The following is a 22,488-nucleotide window of genomic DNA, read 5'->3' as shown; positions in this document are numbered from 1 at the left end:
TATATATATATGTATGCATGCATATATATATATGTATGCATGCATATATATATATTTAATTTATATAATATATATATGAATATATATATATATAGATATTAATATATATATATATATAGATATTCATATATATATATTATATAGATATGAATATATATATATATCTGTATGCATATATATATATATATGTAATGCATGCATATATATATATATATATATATATATATGCATGCATAATATATATATATATTTAATTTATATAATATATATATGAATATATATATATATATATGTATGCATGCATATATATATATATGTGTATGCATGCATATATATATATATTTAATTTATATAATATATATGTGAATATATATATATAATGTATGCATGCTATATATATATTGTATGCATGCATATATATATATATATGTATGCATGCATATATATATATATATATGTATGCATGCATATATATATATATATATATATTTAATTTATATAATATATATATATATATATGAATATATATATATAGATATGAATATATATATATATAGATATATATATATATGTATGCATGCATATATAGATATGAATATATATAATATAGATATATATATATATGTATGCATGCATATATATATATATATATGCAATATGGCTGGTGAGATATGTTCTTTCGTTCGCAGCCACGATATCTCAAGACCGATACCGCTACATGGCCTCAATTGCCCTTGTCAATCACTACGAGTAGGCATCGAACAGACCTTTGCGTGTGGCATTTAGTACCCAAGAACCTATACAGCAAACAACGGCATGTATCATATCTGTCATTTAGCCTTGTCATAACAGTATCACATTTCATCTGCTCGAGGTAAAGTTAATATTTGATTCAATCCGATTCCTAGAGCAAGTGAAGGTAGTTCAGATTACTGAATAATTGAGAAGTCAAGTCGGAAATTCCCTAAGTGCTGCACAATAAACAATGACACACATCACAGACAATCGCACACACACACACACACACATACAGATGTATATGTATATATATATATATATATATATATACATATATATATATATATATATATATATGTGTGTATGTGTGTGTGTGTGTCTGTGTCTCTGTGTGTGTGTATGTGTATATATGTGAGTGTATATATATGTGTGTGCGTGTGTATATATATGTGTGTGTGTATGTATATATATATATAATGTATGTGTATATAGATATGCAAGTGTACATTTTTACGTATGTATTTAAGTATAAATATATAAAGGGTAAAAATTATTATACATGTGTATATACGTGTGTATAGATTACACACAGAGAGAAGAACAAAGAGAAGTAGTGGTTTCTTTACATGCTAAAAAGATATGTCAAATCCCCAAACCACGAGGAATACATTCTTATTTACAGCACGTATGTAGATGCGCAAAACAATTTGAAAAAATTAAAAAGACCAGTCATTTCTATACCCCGAAGTTTCACCATTAGTAATTAAATAAATTACTTATGTGTAGATCATTAGTAGAAACTACTGGGGCGTCAAGTTATAAAACTCAAATACATACCATATACCAAAGGGCACACGTGTATATCAAGTGTTATCGTTTTATATCCTGAATTCAATTCAAATGTCCTCATCCAAACGTGCCAAGCCAGAATAAAGCAGCAGGGAATATCTGACTCAGGAATTAAAATATCTAAATATATGTATATAAACTTATTAAAAATAATAAATTTATACCAGTGGCCAGCATGCGTGAAAAATCTTCGTAGATCATAAATAGTTTTATAACATATACGTGTGAATAAATTACACACAAAGAGGAGACACTCTAAGCAATGGCCTTATCTGCTGAACAGAGATGTCAAATTGCCAAAGCACGAAATATACAGTCTTATTTATAGACGAACAGTATCGCCCGGCGTTGCTCGGGTTTGTAAGGGAAATAACTATAAAGCATTTTTAGAGAGTTATAGCCAAAAGATAGCAAAAAATGCATTAAAAATGGGAAAAAAATTATAGTAATTTTTTTTTTAAATCGTTGACTCATCGTAGACATTTTTAGAGAGTTACTTCCCTTATATTAAAAAAAAATCTGCATTAAAATGAAAAAAAATAATGGTAAATTATTTTTAAAATCGTAGACTCATCGTAGACGCGCGCTAATACCCAGAAGGGCTTCATATGAATCACGACAATACGATACTCGGTTTTGGTTAAACTGCACCGCAAAATGTGGGAGTAGTCAGGAATCTAAATCGGAGTAGACAGACACAGAACTTCACTTTTATATACAAAGATGTAGGCGGACAAGACAGTTTGAAAAAATTATAAATGGAGAAGGCGATTGGCGCAGTGTTTAAGGTGTTGCACTCACGATTGCGAGATCATCGGTTCGATTTCCCAAGCCGTGCGGTGCGTTGGGTTTTTGAGCAAAGAACTTCATTTCTCGTTGCTCTGCGATCATTTTGGCATCTGACATCTGTCACCCGTTGCACCTGTACAGGTAATGTCGATCTGATGGCGGGAGTGAGCTTATATATGTATATCTATATATATATATATGTGTGTGTGTGTGTGTGTATATATATGTTTATATATATATGTGTGTGTGTGTGTATATATGTATATATATATGTGTGTGTGTATATATGTGTCTATATGTATATATGTGTGTATATATATGTGTGTATATATATATATGTATATATATATATATATATATATATATATATATACATATTTATATATATATATGTGTGTGTGTGTATGTATGTTTGTGTGTCTGTGTTTGCCCCCCCCCCCCAAAGAATAAGTCCTGCGGGCGATTTGCTCGACTAAAGGCGGTGCTCCAGCAAGGCCATAGTCAAATGACTGAAACATGTAAAAGAGTAAAAGAGTATATATATATATATATATATATATATATATACAAATTGAGATAGGGGTTGTAAATGCAACCCTCTATGGGATAACGTATATCCAATATACTGCTAGTGAAGTACCCAACAATGTTAATACATAAATGTTAATGATTGCGATGCAATCAATTCATTTACTGTATTATATGGGCAGAGGTAAAATGATTTACCACAAATTACTAATACAAGATAAGAAAATGGAGAAATAATCTAAATCAAATATCAATTACCAGATAATACTCAATCACATACTTTATTAAACCACCACATAAGACACTGTAGGGTTAAATATAAAAAGCAAAACAAATCAGTGTACATAAAAGAGTAATGTTGTATAATAATTAGAATATATATAAAAAAGAATATAAATACAAGTAAATATAAATATAAGTATAACTTAGATCTTACAGCTGTTTCGGCCATGTCGATAATTATGTCTCATTTTACCAATATAGCCCTTTATGGTTGGTCATAATATTGGTAAAATGGGACATAATTATCGACATGGCCGAAACAGCTGTAAGATCTAATTTATACTTATATTTATATTTACTTGTATTTATATTCTTTTTTATATATATTCTAATTATTATACAACATTACTCTTTTATGTACACTTTTTTATGTACATTCCTTTATGTACACTGATTTGTTCTGCTTTTTATATTTAACCCTACAGTTTCTTATGTGGTGGTTTAATAAAGTGATTGAGTATTATCTGGTAATTGATATTTGATTTATATGTATTTCTCCATTTTCTTATCTTGTATATATAATATATATATATATATATATATATATATTATGTATGTATGTATATATATATACAATTACATATACATAACGCTTTATAATTATATACATATTTTAATATGTATATTCATTATAAATATATATTTGTGTGTATGTGTTATTGTTTCTGTGCGTGTGTGTGTCATTCGAGACGTCACTGAAAATACAATTTCTATACAAAAAAGTCTTCCCTATCGCGATTTTCTTTGTTATCACGATATGTATCGATAGCGACTAGAAATATACACGGCCGATATTTTTTATACCTTTCTGAAAGCATTATACAAGTGTGAAAAGTAACTATCAAAAACTAGGATTCTAAACAAGTTCAAAATCAAAGCCACATACTAACACAGAATACATTATGGAACACAATCATATAAGCAGTCACTTGCATAATTATTTGTTTTCTGATAAATTATTTTAGTGCAGGAAGCTTTATGTATATAATGCATATAATATAGTGCAGGAAGCTGTATGTATATAATAATGATCGATTCAATTCACGGCATGAATTTCTATTCAGAAATGTGTTTTTGATGTTTGCGTCAGCATTCACATGATGTCAGTGATATGGGCCAAAAAATATTGGTTTAATGGAAGAAATTACATAAGATAAAGATTAACATGAAAACAAGATGTGAATTCGTATCTATAGAGAGACACGTACAAACGGTGAAAACACACACACGTGTATATATCTATGTATATATCTGCGTGTGTATGTACGTATGTCATAATTTTATTCATATATTCATATATATATAAATATATATATATATACACGCACACACAGAAGCACACACACTCATATGTGTGCAGAGATATGTACATACATGTAAATATATATATAATGCATATATGTGTTTGTATGAGTGTGTGTACATATGTATATATGATGTAAATATTTAAAATGTTTATATATCGAATGTTTATTTATGTATTATTATTCGTGCACATGTATATATAGAAAGATAAAGAGAGTGAGAGAAAGAGAGTGTGTGTGTGTGTTTGAAGTGGTGTACAGATATATATACATATATAGGCGCAGGCATAGCTGTGCGGTAAGACGCTTGCTTCCCAACAACATCGTTCTGGGTTCAGTCCCACGGCGTGGCACATTGGGCAACTATCTTCTAATATAGCCTCGGGCCGACCGAAGCAATGTGAGTAGATCTGTAAGACTGAAACTAGAATAAGCCCGTTGTATATCTATATATCTATATATTTGTGTATGTGTGTGTCTGTGTTTGTCTCCCTCTTCACAACCCCTAGACAATCGATTCTGGTGTGTTAGTGTCGCCGTAACCTAGAGGTTCAGCAAAAGACACCGACAGAATAAGTACTAGTCTTACAGAGTCCTGAAGTCTATTTCTTCGACTAACACTCTTTAAGGCAGTGCTCCAGCATGGCTGCAGCCAAATGACTGGAATGAGCAAACGAATAAAAGAATATATACATACACAAATATAAATATATATATATATACACATATATATTATGTATGTATGTATGTATGCGTGTATGTATGTATATGTTGAAGTTTGTTATTTTCGAGACTAGTAGTCGCGAGATCATGATTTCAATTACTAGTCTGGGTGGTTCGTTGTGTTCTTGTGCAGAACAATTCACCTCACGTTGCTCTGCGAACACTTCGACATGTAACATGTGGTACACTGTACACCTGCTCAGGGAACATCGATTTGCTGGAGAGAATGATTTAACGTCCGGCGCGAACATTTGATTACTAGAAACAGATCATTTACGCAGGTTATTCAGCAAAAAGCTGAACCTTCATACGTCGACTTCGGTGGAAGAGTCCATCATATATATATATATTATATATATATATGTATGTATATATACAGACACACACATGTATATATATATATATGGCTTAATCATAAGAAATGTTTATATTCTTGTTAGAGTCTTCGAAAGATGTAAGTGGGCCGTTTTAAATATGAAACTCTATTAGATAAATTATAAATTCTACATGTAGAATATTAGATAAAAATCCCTCAGAAGAGAAACAAAAAACTCTCTAATAATGCCTGAGCGACTTGAAGTCAAACCTTCTGTATATTTGTCATGTTTATTAATGATTTTACAAAAGAATGCCGTTTTCCTCTCCGTTTAGACACTTTGTTTTTACCGGCGATAAAACCATGTTGCTTTCGTTGAAAGATTTTATTTATTTTAATCTTCAAGAGATACAAAATAATTTTTCCAGCTGTGAGACTCAAAGTAGATAAAGCAAGAGATAACATCATTTAGAATACTTTGTTAAATAATATATAATCATAAATCAGCTAGTTAGAAAACTCAGAGTTGCTTGTGGCTTGTATATGTATAATGTAGACAAATACGGATAATGTACCTGTATATTTATAATACATTTTCCTCTCGATTTATTAGAAAAAGATGAGAGACATGGAACTAGAATCACTTAATAAACAGGAATGAAAAGTTGAGGGCAGAGAATTAGAAAAGTAAATGCCTCAGACGGAACTTGATGAAGGGGAAATATTTGCGCAACCAGTTTTGTAATGATTTGTATAGGGGAACGTTTAAAACTTTGAAATTTGTTATTGTTGAGAGGGAAATCTAACCATTGAATAATAAAAATACAGTTATCTTTTGTCCATTACTTGTTTCAACCATTAGACTGCGGCTGTTTTGTGGTACTGACTTGAAGGGGTTTAGTTGAAGAAACCGATCCCGGTGCTTTGAGTTATATGCGGGTCTACGTAGGGATACCAAAATGAAGCTGAGCTTTTGCACCCAAAATATATGAAAGTATTTCACCTCTCATCCCTGCATTGTTAGAAGCTTTGCTCATTTCATTTGTTGATCTACTGGACTACAATGCTTCAAGATCTTCTTTATATATATATATATATATATATATATACAACGGTCTTGTATAAACCTCCAGTATGTCGAATTCTCAAATAGGACCTTAATCGGCTCGAAGCGTTAGTAGAAGGCACTTTAGCAAGGTATCATGTAGTGGGATTGAACACGAAACCAGGCGATTAGAAAGTGATCTTCTTAACTAGATAGTCATGCCTCCACCAAAATATGAACGGAAAAATCAAGCGAGTCTTTAGTAAAGAGATGGCACTTTAGAAAGAAGGAGAGAGAGAAGATGGAGGTTATTTACTCTTTGAATATATTTACTTCGCTTTCTAGAAATATGTAGAGAAAGACGATCAAACACAGACATATAAAAAGAATTTGTGATAAAAGATGTGAAATATTCATAAAATGTTATGATAAAAGAAATTCTCAGATCGTTAATGGTATGTTAATATTCTTGTGATAATCGGAGAGGTTGGTGGGAGCAAGAGTTTTATATAAAGTTTGTTATTTAACAAACAGTTGATGACAGTTCTTAGCGTTCGCAGTGTTTTGTATGTAAGACAAGGAATAAACTCAGAAGGGGCAGTGACGAACAGCACTGTATAGTTAATAGTGATGCATACGTGTTTTGCTTGAAAGCGGATTGTTTTTCGGTGAAATTAAATTCTGTTGTTTCTGAAGGAAATCATTATCTTTAAATATTCAGAGCTTTTTATCTCAGATTTATCCCTCGACGATGGAAGTGATAGTGTAACAATACTTACATGATTTATGCAAAAAATGTAGTGAAAGTATAAAATAAAGACAGTCCTTACTTCAATGGCATTAAAATCGGTCTCAAACGCAAGGTATCGAACACTCAAGAGCTGTTCTAAGTTATAATGATATCATTAGATGTGTGAAGAATTTTTTTTCTATTTTCGACATTTTTAAAGCATTTGACACACATGGACACGCAGACATATATATGTGAGAAATAGAGAATGTGTTTGTTGTGCATATGTGTGTGTGTGTGTGTGTGTATAAAGTGTCTTGTTTTCCTTTCTATACAGAATATCTATGAAATTATATTATGTTTCTAAACCACTGAAAGAAATATCTGATATTTCTTTCATCAACAGTTATTTTAAAATATATTATTGTATTTTTTCCGTTTTTTTTCCACATCTCTTTTGTTTGACTCTCCCAAGAGTTCCCCTACTCGTACATTCCTTGTCTATTATCAGTTATACTTTTCTTCAACCCTATTCTCCATATAAGCAATATTTTATGACATTTTTAAACTTCTCTTCTGTTATTTAAGAGACGAAACTGTAACGATATCATAGTCTTCAAGTCAATAAAACCATTCATTTTCTTTCTTTTTAACGTTTAGTTGGGCGGGAAGACCGGTGAAGAACATCTATGCACAAGAGAGGTGGGTGGAAATTATGCTCAAACTTCTCACTTGTCTCTTGTAAATGACTGAGCTCTGTTAAAAACAGCCGAGGATTAGATAGTAATGATAAATTAGGTGACAGATTTGCAAGTCGTTTCGATTTCGGATAGGTACTTTAATTCTCAATGCAGTAAAGATTAAGGAAGAGATAATCTGGTCGGAATTTGAAATGAGAGCTCAGTATTGAAGCAAAGTCATACTTTTTGAGAACATTGTCAGCAAGTAGACGTATTAACTTACATAGTTCTATATTTACGAGATGAGGAATTATGTACATTATTTGCATTATTTACATTTTATGGATATTTGTCCTCATGTTGAGGACAAATAATATACATATATGTATGCCACACACACACACATATATATGTAATATATATATATATATATATATATATATATATATATATATATATATGTCAGGTCACTTTCGTGTGCTACTGGTAACATGTAACCCAGTACAAGCTGTTGCAATGTCGGGCCGTCGGCTTCTAAGCCGGCAACCCCACCAAGCTTGCTTGGTGAGGAGGGTGTTTATTGGACACCCTGCGGCATGAAAAACAAAATCCGTCAAAGGGCGGAGGAACTCTTGAGAGTCAACGGCCATCCAATAAATGTGTATTTTTTCTTTTAAGGCTTAAGGCTGAATCATGCGCGGGGATATAGAAATAATCGGACTGAATACCCGATCGCGCGGTTAAACCATTGGGAGTGAAGGACTCCTAGCCTTTGTTAGGGCATCCTTCTAGGAGAAGGTAAATCAGGTAACTGGGATAACTCCAACATAAAACCTGCGGCTCAGTGGTTACCGATGATGTTGACTTGTTCTTCTTTTCGGATTATGGCTGCTGTTGCTTAGTGAGTGGGATTGACTCAGTGCACAGCCTTTCCTCACTTTAAAAAAAAATCTTCTTGCACAGGCATTGCACGATAGCAACATTGTTCATGATTGTTGATAGTGCTGTGAGTCTCAACTGAATGGCTGGCTGTAGCCTTAAAAAGCAAATAAAAGTCACATTCGATCTCAGCACCAATAACAGTTAAGCTTCGTGCAATGGCCATACTCGATAACGAAGGGGCAGCCATTATATATATATATGTATGTATGTATGTATGTATGTATAATACGAACGTTATTTTATTCCACGTGAGTAGATACGTAGAAAAAAAGTTGAAATTGTATTGAGAGTCGTTTAGAAGGTTTGTTTTCAACGGTTTGGCTGTTTTCACAGTCTGAAAAATCTGTGAAACCGGTTAAGCCTTTAAAATACACCATCTACTAGAATCCTAGTGACTTTCCAACTACTTTTTTCCATATTTCTACCCCGTCGGGATAGAAACGCGTATGTGTGTTTGTGTGTGTGTACGTGCGTGTAGATATGCCTGCTCGTTATTATATGCTTCTATACTTGTTTAACTTTTTAAATGTTTACTTGAATATTTTTCTTCATGCTACTGTTATACAGCATATAATATTTTCAATATATGCAACGTATTTCATTAATGTTCTCTCTTACAGTTTTCAATCAATATAGATCTTTACTAAAAACGAATATTATCGATTAAAATAACAACAACAATATAATCTGCTTCTAAATAGTTAAGAAACCAACAATTGAAGTTTCAGAATTTTACATTTCCCAGATCTATAATTAATAGCTCTGTAAATTAAATTTTGTCTGTAATATAATGGCGGAAAAATTGATTTTAAAGGTGTCAAAATTTTTGAAGATCAGTTAACGTCCATGTCAATTTAAATGGATAAAAGATTTCAGCTTCATTTCCACTGCGCTTATCTATTGCACAACAGTATTTCCTTGATCGGGGTATCTTTCTATTGTGCTCAAAACCCAGTTGTTTTATCAGTATTAAAGATATCTTCAAGGCACCGTGCTGGCAGAAACGTCAGCACGCCGGGCAAAATGCTTAGGTATTTCGTCTGCCGCTACGTTCTGAGTTCAAATTCGGCCGAGCTCAGCTTTGTCTTTCATCTTTTGGGGGGTCGATAAATTAAATACCAACTGAGTACTGGGGCCGATGTCCATGACTATCACCCTCCACCAAATTTCAGGTATTGTTCCTGTAGTAGAAAGTATGATTAAAATTATTTTTAAGGCAGTGAGCTGGCACAATTGTTGTTAGCACGATGGGCAAAATGCTTAACGGCATTTCGTTCATCTTTACGTTCTGATTTCAAATCTCACCGTGGTTGACTTTACCTTTCATCCATTGCGGGTCGATAAACTGACCTCAGTGACAGCTGAGCACTGGGGTCGATGTAATCGACTTATCCTCTCCCCCAAAATTTCAGGCCTTATGCCTATAGTAGAAAGTTACTTGGAAGTAAAGAAATTGCTTGACAGCCAGTGATGAAGGCATACCATATCTCAACATATTTCAGTTATTAGCATCTCCAAAGTTAACCAGTATTATATTCGTACTGTCTGTGGACCTGATTGAAATAGCTAGCAATTCTCTCTCGTGTTAGAACTTACACTGTAAATAAAGTTGATCTTTTTGTTTAACATGTCTTCAAATTTTGACACGATGTCAGCAACTTTTGGGCAGGAGTTAAGTCGATAACATCGACCCCAGTGCTCCAGTGCTGTTTATCTCATCAATCCCGAAAGCATGAAAGGCAAAGTAGACCTCGGCAGAATTTGAGCTCAGAACTCAAAACGGAATTTGAACTCAAAGGGGGCGAAATGATGAAAGGCAAATTTGGTCTTGGCGGATTTTGAACTCAGAGACAGACGAAATGCCGCTAAGAATTTTGCTAACGATTCTGCCAGCTCCATACCTTACCAGGAATATTAGTTTCAAATGTTGGCCCAAAGCCTGAAATTTCTGGGGAGGTGTATATCGATTATATTGACCCCAGTGCTCAAGTGGATCTTATTTTATCAACTTCGAAATTATGCAAAGCAATGTTGACCATGGCAGAATTTGAACTCAAAGACGGAAAGACGGAAGAAATGCCACTTGTCATTTTCCCAAACGTGCTAACGATTCCGCCAGCCCACCGCCCTACAAGGGGCTAAACATGGAGGGGACAATCAAAGACAGATAAAGGGATTAAGTCAATTACATCGACCCCAGTGCGTAACTGGTAATTAATTTATCGACCACGAAAAGATGAAAGGCAAAGTCGCCCTCCGCGGAATTTTAACTAAGAACGTAACGGCAGACGAAATACCTATTTCTTTACTACCCACAAGCGGCTAAACACAGAGAGGACAAACAAGGACAGGCAAACGGATTAAGTTGATTATATCGACCCCAGTGCGTAACTGGTCCTTAATTTATTAACCCCGAACGGATGAAAGGCAAAGTCGACCTCGACGGTATTGATGTGGATTCTTATTTCTTTATTGCCCACATGGGGCTAAACATAGAGGGGACAAACAAAGAGATTAACTTGATTACATCGACCCATGAGCATAACTGGTACTTAATTTATCGACCCCGAAGGATGAAAGGCAAAGTCGACCTCGGCGGAATTTGAACGCAGAACGTAGGGCAGACGAAATACCTATTTCTTTACTACCCACAAGCGGCTAAACACAGAGAGGACAAACAAGGACAGGCAAACGGATTAAGTTGATTATATCGACCCCAGTGCGTAACTGGTCCTTAATTTATTAACCCCGAACGGATGAAAGGCAAAGTCGACCTCGACGGTATTGATGTGGATTCTTATTTCTTTATTGCCCACATGGGGCTAAACATAGAGGGGACAAACAAAGAGATTAACTTGATTACATCGACCCATGAGCATAACTGGTACTTAATTTATCGACCCCGAAAGGATGAAAGGCAAAGTCGACCTCGGCGGAATTTGAACGCAGAACGTAAGGGCAGACGCAATACCTATTTCTTTACTACCCACAAGGGGCTAAACACAGAGAGGACAAACAAGGAGAGACAAACGGATTAAGTCGATTATGCCGACTTTAATCGACCCCGAAAGGATGAAAAGCAAATTTGAAATCAGAACGTAACGACAGACGAAATATGGCTACGCATTTAGCTCGGGGTGCTAACGTATCTGCCAGCTTACCGCCTTACCAGAAATATTAACCACAAAAAATGCTAGCGATAACTTAGTGTAAAATGATCTTGCTTACTTCGAGCTTACTCGGAAGACTCCAATATTCTATACCGTTTTGAAATGATTAGATCATTTAGCATATAAAGAAGCATCACCAGAATAAATCTAATACGGTCATCTGAGAACATTCAAATGTCAAATTACAATTAGTCTTAGCATTTGCTCAATAACTAATATTCTATTTACTTGAGAAGGTGGAAAGCTGAGAGAAATGTTGGGCAAAATTCTTAGCGATATTTCTTCGGCTCTTTTCGTTATGTGTCCAGATCTCACTCAGGCTGACTTTGCCTTTCATCGTTTTGAGGTCGGAAAAAATAAGTATTAATTAATTACTGATGGAGGCACATGACTTACTAGTTAGAGCAGTGGACTCGCGGTCGAGGGATCGTGGGTTCGAATCTGAGACCAGGCGATGTGTGTGTTTATGAACGTAACACCTAAGCTCCACGCGGATCCGACAGAAGGTAATGGCCACTCTCTCGCTACAACTTCCTCTCACTCTTTCCTCCAGCATATTGCCGCTCACCTGCGATGGACCGACGTCCCGTCCAGGTGGGGAACGTATACGCCAAGGAAATCAGGAAACCGGCCCTTATGAGCCAGGTGTGGCTCGAGAAGGAACAAACAACAACAATAATTAATTACTGGGGTATACTTAATGGATTATTCCACTAACCCTAAAATTTCTTGCCTTACTTTGAGAGACAATGAACACATTTTCAAATTCTTAACCTTTTCAATTGTGTATAAATTTCCCAATAATTTCCAAAGCATTGATAAGGGAATAATTCCATGTGCGCAAGAATATTTGACATATTTGTATTTGAGTAAGCGGGGAAGTTACTTGAGCGCGTGAAGAGATAAATTTGCAAAAATACTTCAATTTTACCTGCAACGCTTTGAACATGTAATGAATCTTTGGTTAACGTGATTACAGATAAACAAAGCAGGACGAAAAGATACATTATCGTCATGACTAGATAACTTGCTCGGAAGAGGGTACGTTTAAAATTGACAATAAGCTAAACCTCAAACTTACAAATCTATTGCTAGTTAGGAATTCAAGATCGGTGATTTTACAGGAAGAATTTGATTGGTTACTTTGATGTCATATGCCCTATCGATGAGAAGTCAGTGGGGATCTTTTCGGTTTGAACGGCAGTTTTTTCTAGCGGTAGCATATGAAATTGTCACCCATAATTATGACCCTAGTATCGATCTATTGCATTTCAATCTGTTTTACGGTTAGGGGTGGGGGAAGGGTAACTTTTCCCTTCACAAATGTAATAAACCCAATTTGTTTCTTAAACGAGGGACATATTCATACGGCACAGAAGGTTGTTTACCTCAATGGACGTCATTGATTGGTTGAAATTGCAGAAATTGAAGAAAAAAACAACAAATATCTTACAAACTATAGAATTTTCTCAATAAAGCCAAGAGAAAAAGACGTTTTATAAACACATTCTACCAGTATAAGAAGTTTAACATTTTTTAGTTACCTAGAAATTATGCTAAAAACTGCCGTTCAAACCGAAAAGATCCGGAATTCAAGATCAGTGATTTTATAGGAAGAATTTGATTGGTTATTTTGATGTCATATCGATGAGAAGTCACTAGGACTCCTCAACAACAATAACATCAATGGAAGTAATATAGTAGTCGTCGATAATCTCAAGTTAATTTTAGTCCATTAAATTCATTTATATTTAACCAAAAATCAACTGAACTATATTGTTTTCAAGTTGATCTCAAATCAATTATTTGCTAAAATCATATTTGATAACTATTGTTACATTACCTGTGATCTTCTAGATGAAATGGTATAAAAGTTCTTAGAAATTGTATTGATTATTTTTGTTTTAGTTTTTATCGATTAGCTAAATCAATAAACTTGCTTGGCAGAAAACACAATAACATATAGGTTTGTTTAAAGATAACTGGGAAATGTTATCAAAGGGAAAATCATTCTTTGTTGGTTTTGTATTTTCATATATTTGGATTGATTATTTCTTTTGATACTTTATAACTGATATTTTATTCTATCGCTGCTGGTATGCGGCTTGCTTTTATATTGTTGTCGGTGTTGTTGTTGTAAATAGTATTGCATAAGCGAATAAAAAGGGAGAGAATATGTGTAAGCTAAGATGTGATTTTGTTTTGTACATATAGCAAGTCAACAACTAAAAATATTTTACGATAGGAAAATATAGGACGCGGTGTCGTTTATGCATGTCTATATCAGTAATATAAGTAGTGTGATGTGCAATACTTCATCGGGAAATCTAATCCAACTCGCATAATCCGATACAGCTCTACTGAATAACTTTTGCCCTGTGTTATTCGCTATAGACTTACATCAAACAGAAGTATTCTTTATAACTAAATATAGTGAGCCTTTCCTTCGTGGATATGCCACACGAAGAATTGTAACCTTCTTGACTTTCTCCTAGAGAATTACTATTTCATTAGATAAAATAAATATTTAAATGCAGGGATGTCATAGTGAACCAGAATTTCGTTTAGCTTCCTACCTGATACCAAACTGTTAGGAGAATAATTTCCCCATCAAAGACGCCTTGTGTTGGCAGAGATTTTTGCAAGTGATGTGACACGTTTTTATAAAAACCCAGAAGCACAAGATCTTTGATCCCAGTTACACATTGCAACAAAGTTACACACACAGGCTATGACGTAACTGTTGACATTTTGTTCACTTTTTCATCACTATATAAGCACTGAAGCAGTACAGGGATGGATGGAACTGTACCCGGAAAAATTTGTTCCAGAATACGAATCTCATAGATGTTGTTCCCGACAAATGTCAGTCAATCAGGATACGTTATGGTACAAATGTATCTTATATTATCACAGCCAATATATTCTGAGAACTAAAGTAATAATTTATGCAATATGCAATTAGAGTGTAATGCCTTCGAATGGTGTTCTGGTTGATTGCTTTTATCTATGACATATCCAATACAATATAATATTTTTTTATAACCAAAGGACATGAGAAATGTGGCTGTTGTCACATAACCAACGCAGTCTTGGCTACGTGGCTAAGAAGTTGGTAAATACTATATCCATTTCACAGCCAACAAAATTCTTCCGTTGCTGGTAGGATATACGCCAACCAGCAAATAATAATTCTTTTCTGGCTTCTTCAAGGCTTTGTTAAACAGGAATTTGGGAAACGATAATCAGTAGTGATTACAATAAATTTGTTTACATAACGGTTTCATGTACACCGAAACGAGGAAAGGCATTCGCTGCGCAGATGAATGCGAAGAGAAATTCTTTTCATCGAGACATTGCATCTGAAAAGAATTTCTCTACCGAGACAGCGCAGCGCAGATGTTTCCACATCTCAGTGTTAAGTCCAAATGTACTCAACTTTGTTGACTTTAAATGTTATATACATGTGTGTGCTTGTGCATATGAATATATATACGATAGATAGATAGATAAATACACATTCACATACTCACAGGTACACATACACGCACACATATATATATACATATATTAACACGCTCACAGTCTGACAAAAGTTAGCAAGTCGAAACTTTGCGCTCGCAGCCAACCTTCTTATAAAAATTTATTAAATATGCACTCAACTAAAAAATATAGAGTAATACTTCAGATTAATGCTAATTTGCTTTTATACTCTTTACTCTTTTACATTTTACTCTTTCAGTCATTTGACTGTGGCCTTGTTGGAGCTACGCCTGTAGTCGAGAAAATTGACCCAAAGACTTATTCATTGTAAGCCTAGTATTTGTTCTATCGGTCTCTTTTGCCGAACCGCTAAGTTACGGGGACGTAAACACACAAGCGTCGGTTGTCAGGCGATGTTGGGGGAACAGACACACAAACATATATACGCACATACATATACATATATACGACGGGCTTCTTTCAGTTTCCGTCTACCAAATCCACTCACAAGACTTTGGTTGGCCCGAGGCTATAGCAGAAGACACTTGCCCAATTTGTCACGCAGTAGGACTGAACCCGGAACCATGTGGTTGCTAAGCAAGCTACTGAACACACAACCACTCCTGCGCCTATGCTTACCACGCAGCCACTCACGCGCCTATTATATATAGCTTGAAATAAAAATGAATAGTAATGTGTGTGTGTATGTTTTTGTGTGTGTGCGCGCGCGTGAGCATCTGCATTGAAGTAATCGACATCGAATGAGTTAGGAAGCGAACATCTCATCCACCTTGTCTTATACCTTCAACAAAGTGTTTATTAGTCATAAAATATTGCCGTAGTCTGCCATGTATGAAATTTAGGAGAGCGTATAAGTTATTTATTAAGCATTGACATAATTAGAATTTCTGCTTGTCCAGATCTAACGAAGATAATGAGCAAAAGTCTCATATGAAAGATGGATAGTGTAGGCGAATGACAAAATTGAAATAAGATCAGATTAGAAATTCTGGAATATTCTTCGTCGTTATTCATATTAATGGAATAATATTAATGATAATTCTTTGTGTACTTCCAAAATTCTAATTGAAATATTTCCGAATTTAAATTACACGGAAAATTTTTCGAATTCTTTGTCAAGATATAAATGACCTTTTAATAATAAAATACGATTGCAAGTAAAATTATTTCTGACAGGTTTTAAAAGCATATTTGGAAATATTTAATCACTTTAAAAAATATATGTTTTTAATTTTTAATTTTGAAAACAAAGTTGTGGAGAATACAAACAAATGCTACTTCTGTATGTTTCTTTAGAGGCTTCTAATAGTCATTCAATATTTGCTTTTTATTTTAGTTTCATTTCTTCTATAAATTACCGAGAGAAATATTAAAACCACTGACATCCTGTTGCGGATTAAGTAACAAAATTTTAAAGCTATGTTAGATACTAAGTGTGAGAATAATTCTGGAAAAATTTGCAACCGTAATATTCGGAAGTATAAGGCTCCTATTGATAAACGTTTCGTCTGAAATCAACCAAGTCAATTATTAAAATCATTTTTTTTTGTTACTAATTACACAACAATTTTATTCTTTTCTACGATTTGAAATTTAAGAACTTCGTTATCTCACTTGTTTGTAAACCGTAATAATTAAATATTTGGTCACAACTACGAATGATCTTTCAGTCACGATATCCTCTTCATATCCTGGAATTTTTTTCTTTATTATTAATCATGAGAAAAACAGAGCACTCTAGATAGAACATACCATAGGATGGTCAAGGCTGAATCACACTTAATCGATGTCTGCCTCAACAGAGTTGATATAACTCTAAAAATCCCACTACTATATAATATATTGAATATTATATGGAATTTGTAGAAAATCATTATTTTCCTATATTGTGTAGCAATAATATTGTATAGCACTCATATTGTATTGTAATTAAGTAAGCATAAATTAATTTCGGTGTTTCATAAATTGGTTAATATAATAGAAACGTATCCCACAATTTTTAAAAGTCCTTTCCTCTTCTTAACTATAATCAGTATTGAATTACTAGTGTAGTGTTTTAAAATAGTTTTGACTCCATATGGTACTACAGAGAAAGTAAAGCTACACTGGCGCCCTTCATATGGGCAGTAAAACAAAACTAACATTTTGCATGGGTATTTCAACACATAATATGCTTTAAAATCGAATCCTCAGAAAAAAAAATTCGTAAGCTCGGGTAAAGGTTAAAGACCCCTTTCGGTCACGAATGACAAGGGGATTGCATGTACAAAGTGTCACTCCGAGGCTCAAGTCCGAGCAAGTTAGTTAGTTAGTTAGTTAATTTTTTGGCTCAAAAAGCAAAAAGCAAGGCCATGTAGGGGGACATGGAGTTATGTACAGTGTGGTGTTCATGTAAAGAGTTCAGGACACTTGAGGTTAAGGGAGACTTTGAACCGAGCGGTCGTCGGCATCTTCCCCATCTAGTCCGGCAGCTTATTCCACGGATCCGCAACCCGGACGGAGAAAGCCCCTCTCCTTCGATTGAGATGAAATCGTCGCAGATAGAGCTTTCCGGAAGGACCCCGCAGCCGACGCTCTGGAGCAGGAGCGAAGAACAGCTCTTTCGAGAGGTTACACTTTCCGCTTATGATGTTGTGAGCAAGAATGAGATCTCTACGGCGTCGTCGTTTTTCTAGAGAATAAAGGTCGAGCGTCTTAAGCCTTTCTTCATAAGACAATTTTTTGAGACCAAGAACATTGCGGGTAGCCAGGTTCTGGACTCTTTCGAGATGCTGTATGTCTTTGAGGATATAAGGAGAAGAGGCTTGAATCCCGTACTCCAATATGGGTCTCACCAGCGTGACATAGAGCGGTAGGAATATGGCTGCTGTGGGCATTCCGAATGACCGTCGAATCATGAACAGAACTCCGCGTGCTTTGTTGGCAGCATGGACGCACTGGGCCGAAGGCGAAAAGGAGGAATCCACCAAGATACCCAGGTCCTTTACCTGATCGGTCCTCTCCAGCAGCAGCCGACCCGGCTCGAAATCAAGTTGAGTTGCAGGAGGAGAGCCAACAGGCAGATGACAGCACTTTGACACGTTCAGACACAGGTCCCATTCGTTAGACCATCTCCAAATTTGGTGGAGGCATCGACGAAGATCCTCTATATCACCGCGAGGAGCGACCAGTTTGACATCGTCGGCAAATAGAAGGGTGTGTTGCGTGAGGTCGTCGGGCAAGTCATTTATGAAGACCAAGAACAATAAGGGCCCAAGCACTGAACCTTGAGGCACGCCACTGCTCGCACTGGAGACGTCGGACCGCGAACCATTAACTTGGACTTGGAAGGAGCGATCTGAGAGGAAGGCACCATCCCATCGTACAATATGGAAAACCTGTTGTCGCCCATTCATAACATTCTCCCCTCTCTATGCCACCGATGTTATCCAAGGGAAAGACAAAGTCCAATACAACTTGGGACCAGTGACGTCGTAAATAATTTCTACAGCTGACTGAACTGGAACAACGGGAAATAAAGTGTCTTGCTCAAGAACACAGCACACAGCACTGTCCGGGAATCGTAAATACAATATTGTATGCTAGCGTATATTATGACTGTAGGCGCATGAGTAATTGTATGGATTTTCTTAAATTTAAATTCTATTTAGAGGCAGAAAAATATATGCGATTCACTTAAGTAGCACTTCCGGCGCACCATTGCGCCGCAACATTCTATTTAAGAACAAATGGGTTTTGCGTTGTATAACTGACATTACGTTGATCCCGTATTCTGGTGACTGTAGCACTCAGCCTTGTCAGCGTTAAACACACTTGTACGTTTCTTTGCTACCGAAAACAGTATCAGAAATGTAAACTTGATAAGCCATACGTTGATTCCTAATGTGTATTTACTTTACTCCCACACGAAAACTTTGCTGCAATAGACCGTTTTCTTATTAAGGAAATTTATTTTCCATTTCCTTAAAGTCAACTCAAGCGGAAATGAGATCCAGTCGTGTGGATTATCTTTGCGTATATCTAGTGGGCAGTACCTTTATGTTGATAATCTTCATCCGTTTAGCAATGAATTCACTTTATGACTACTCAAGCAGATTTGAACAAAAGTGACCGTAGTCATGTCTCCTAAATAAAAGCATGCCTAATGTATTCATAGATAATATGTAACCTTTGGAACCGATATGAACATTATAGTTGAACATAGGAAAAGCATTTGTTGAATAAAAGGTAATGTGAAATTTAAATGTCTTTGAAATCAGAAACTAGTAGAAATAAATGAGAAAATTCTGTAGAAACTAATTTCAGTGCTAAGTCAGTTCTTGCAATATGTCGTTTTCACATCAAAACGATTTTAATAAATATGGTAGAAACGTTATGAACCACAGCATTACAAAAATATCTAGACACAGGGTGTGCGATGGTTCTTTAGAGGAATTACACCGTCGTAGCTTAGTAGACTGTAGCTTGAGTTAGAGAAATAAAAACTGAGACAATGCGTTCGAATGCGTGTAGACACGCAATCTCTCTCTCACACACTCTCTCTTTCTACATACACACAAACACGTCTATGCGTGTGTGTGTGTGTGTGTGTGTGTGTGCGCTTATGTGTGTGTGTACGTGTGTGCGTAGATTGCTTGAAGTGGTGTACAGATTTTATATTTTGAGAAAAGGAGATTCATCATGAAATCCCAAACAAGAAGCAACCGATAAATAAATACTTATCTTAAATTCTTCTTACAGTATATTATATATATATATATATATATATATATAATATATATATATATATATATATATATATGGGGGGGATTAGTTGGGTGGGAATATATATATATATATATATTATATATATATATATGTGTGTGTGTGTGTATGTGTGTGTGTGTTGTGTCTGTCTCTCTCTTTAATATATATATATATAAATAAAGAGAGAGACAGACACACACAAAGATTCACATTCTGAGGAGTTTTAATTTCGCTGAGGTCGAATTTGCCTTTCATCATTTTGCTGTCGATAAAATGTGGTATTAGTTACGAAGTGGATTCCATTGTATCCATTAATTCCAAACCTTCAATAGTGCTGCCCGTGTACCTAATATAGTTTTCAAATTTTGGCAGAAGGCCAGCAATTTCGAGGAAGTGTATAAGTCGATTATATCGACCGAAGCATTTTCCCCACCATCTCTGAAAAGGGTGAAAATCAAAGTCGACCTCGGTGGTATTTGAACTCAGAATGTAAAGACAGACGAAATGCCACCAAGAAATCTACCCAGCGTGCTAACGATTCTGCCAGCTCACCGGCTTCCATGTACCTAATATCAGAATCCATTATATTGTTCCAAAACGCTGATATATCGATCCCATGTTTCGTTTGAAAACTTTGTACGACAAAGATGCAAAAATTTTCTCGTCAAACTTAGGATCTATGTTTTCTATATTCTATAATGTATTATATATTCCGTATTATGTTACATATTCGATATTCTGTATATTCTATTGCTATTATTTATTAGTTTTAAGATTTGAAACGAAAATCTAAAGGTGGAGAATGGTATTATCAATACTTATGTAATGAAAGAGCGGCGAGCTGGCAGAAACGTTAGCACGCCGGGCGAAATGCTTAGCGGTATTTCATCTGCCGCTACGTTCTGAGTTCAAATTCCGCCGAGGTCGTCTTTGTCTGTCATCCTTTCGGGGCCGATTGAATAAGTACCAGTTACGCACTGGGGTCGATATAATCGACTTAATCCGTTTGTCCGTCCTTGCTTGTCCCTCTGTGTGTAGCCCCTTGTGGGTAGTAAAGAAATAGGTATTTCGTCTGCCGCTAATGTTCTGAGTTCAAATTCCGCCGAGGTCGACTTTGCCTTTCAACCTTTCGTGGTCGATTAAATAAGTACCAGTTACGCACTGGGGTCGATATAATTGACTTAATCCGTGTGTCTGTCCTTGTTTGTCCTCTCTCTGTTGTGGGTAGTAAAGAAATAGGTATTTCGTATGTTTTTACGCCGAGGTCGGTTTTACCTCTCATCGTTTCGGCGTCGATTAAATAAACACCAGTTACTCACTGGGGTCGATGTAATCGACTTAATCCCTTTGTCTGTCCTTGTTTGCCCCCTCTATGTTTAACCGCCTGATGCAATAAACAAATGAATATTTATGTAATGAGAGGGTGGTGAGCTGGCAGAAACGTTAGCACACCAGGTGAAATGCTTAGCGGTATTTCGTCTGCCGTTAGGTTCTGAGTTCAAACTCCGCCGAGGTCGACTTTGCCTTTCATCCTTTCGGGGTCGATTAAATAAGTACCAGTTACGCCCTTGTTTGTCCCTTCTGTGTTTAGCCTCTTGTGGGTAGTAAAGAAATAGGTATTTCGTCTGTCTTTTATGTTCTGAGTTCAAATTCCGCTGAGGTCGACTTTGCGTTTCCTCATTTCGGGGTCGATAAATTAAGTACTGGTTCCGTACTTGGATTGATCTAATCGACCGGCCCCCTCCCCCAAATTGTCGGACCTTGTGCCTAGAGTAGAAAAGAATATCTATGTAATAAAGGACGGCGAGCTAGCGGGATCGTTAGCATGTCGGTGAAAGTGCTTGGTGGCATTTTGTATGTCCTTAGGTTCTGTGTTCAAACTCCACCAATGTCGAATTTACTTTTCATCTTTCCGGGGTCGATAAAATAACTAACACTTGAGCACGGGGGTCAACATAATCGACTTTCCCCTCTTGCCAAACCTACTGGCATTGAACCCAATATTTAGGGTCGCGCTTTAATTCGTGAGTATCTCCCTCGATATTGATTCTAATTAGCGTGACGAAGGATTTAAAAATCCTACCAGGTACTGCTTTCTCTATATTTGTTGATGTTAGTCTGATGGGTATATATAATTTGTCT

General features: G+C 35.5%; 1 protein-coding gene across 7 annotated transcripts in view; it reads left to right on the top strand.

The window, feature by feature from the left end:
* Nucleotides 1-22,488, top strand: part of LOC115215706 (cys-loop ligand-gated ion channel-like) — a 538,804-nt gene that overhangs the window by 254,482 nt on the left and 261,834 nt on the right. For 5 of the 7 annotated variants that reach the window (XM_036506053.1, XM_036506051.1, XM_036506056.1 and 2 more), the window contains exon 3: nucleotides 7,965-8,006. The exons of the other annotated variants lie outside the window; for them this stretch is intronic. In XM_036506053.1, the coding sequence (XP_036361946.1) occupies nucleotides 7,965-8,006 (42 nt within the window). The remainder of the gene's footprint in view (nucleotides 1-7,964; nucleotides 8,007-22,488) is intronic. 7 annotated transcript variants of the gene reach the window in all.

This window comes from Octopus sinensis, linkage group LG9 (assembly GCF_006345805.1).
Source record: "Octopus sinensis linkage group LG9, ASM634580v1, whole genome shotgun sequence".
Lineage (NCBI taxonomy): Eukaryota > Metazoa > Mollusca > Cephalopoda > Octopoda > Octopodidae > Octopus > Octopus sinensis.
This window is presented reverse-complemented; position numbering and strand designations above follow the sequence as displayed.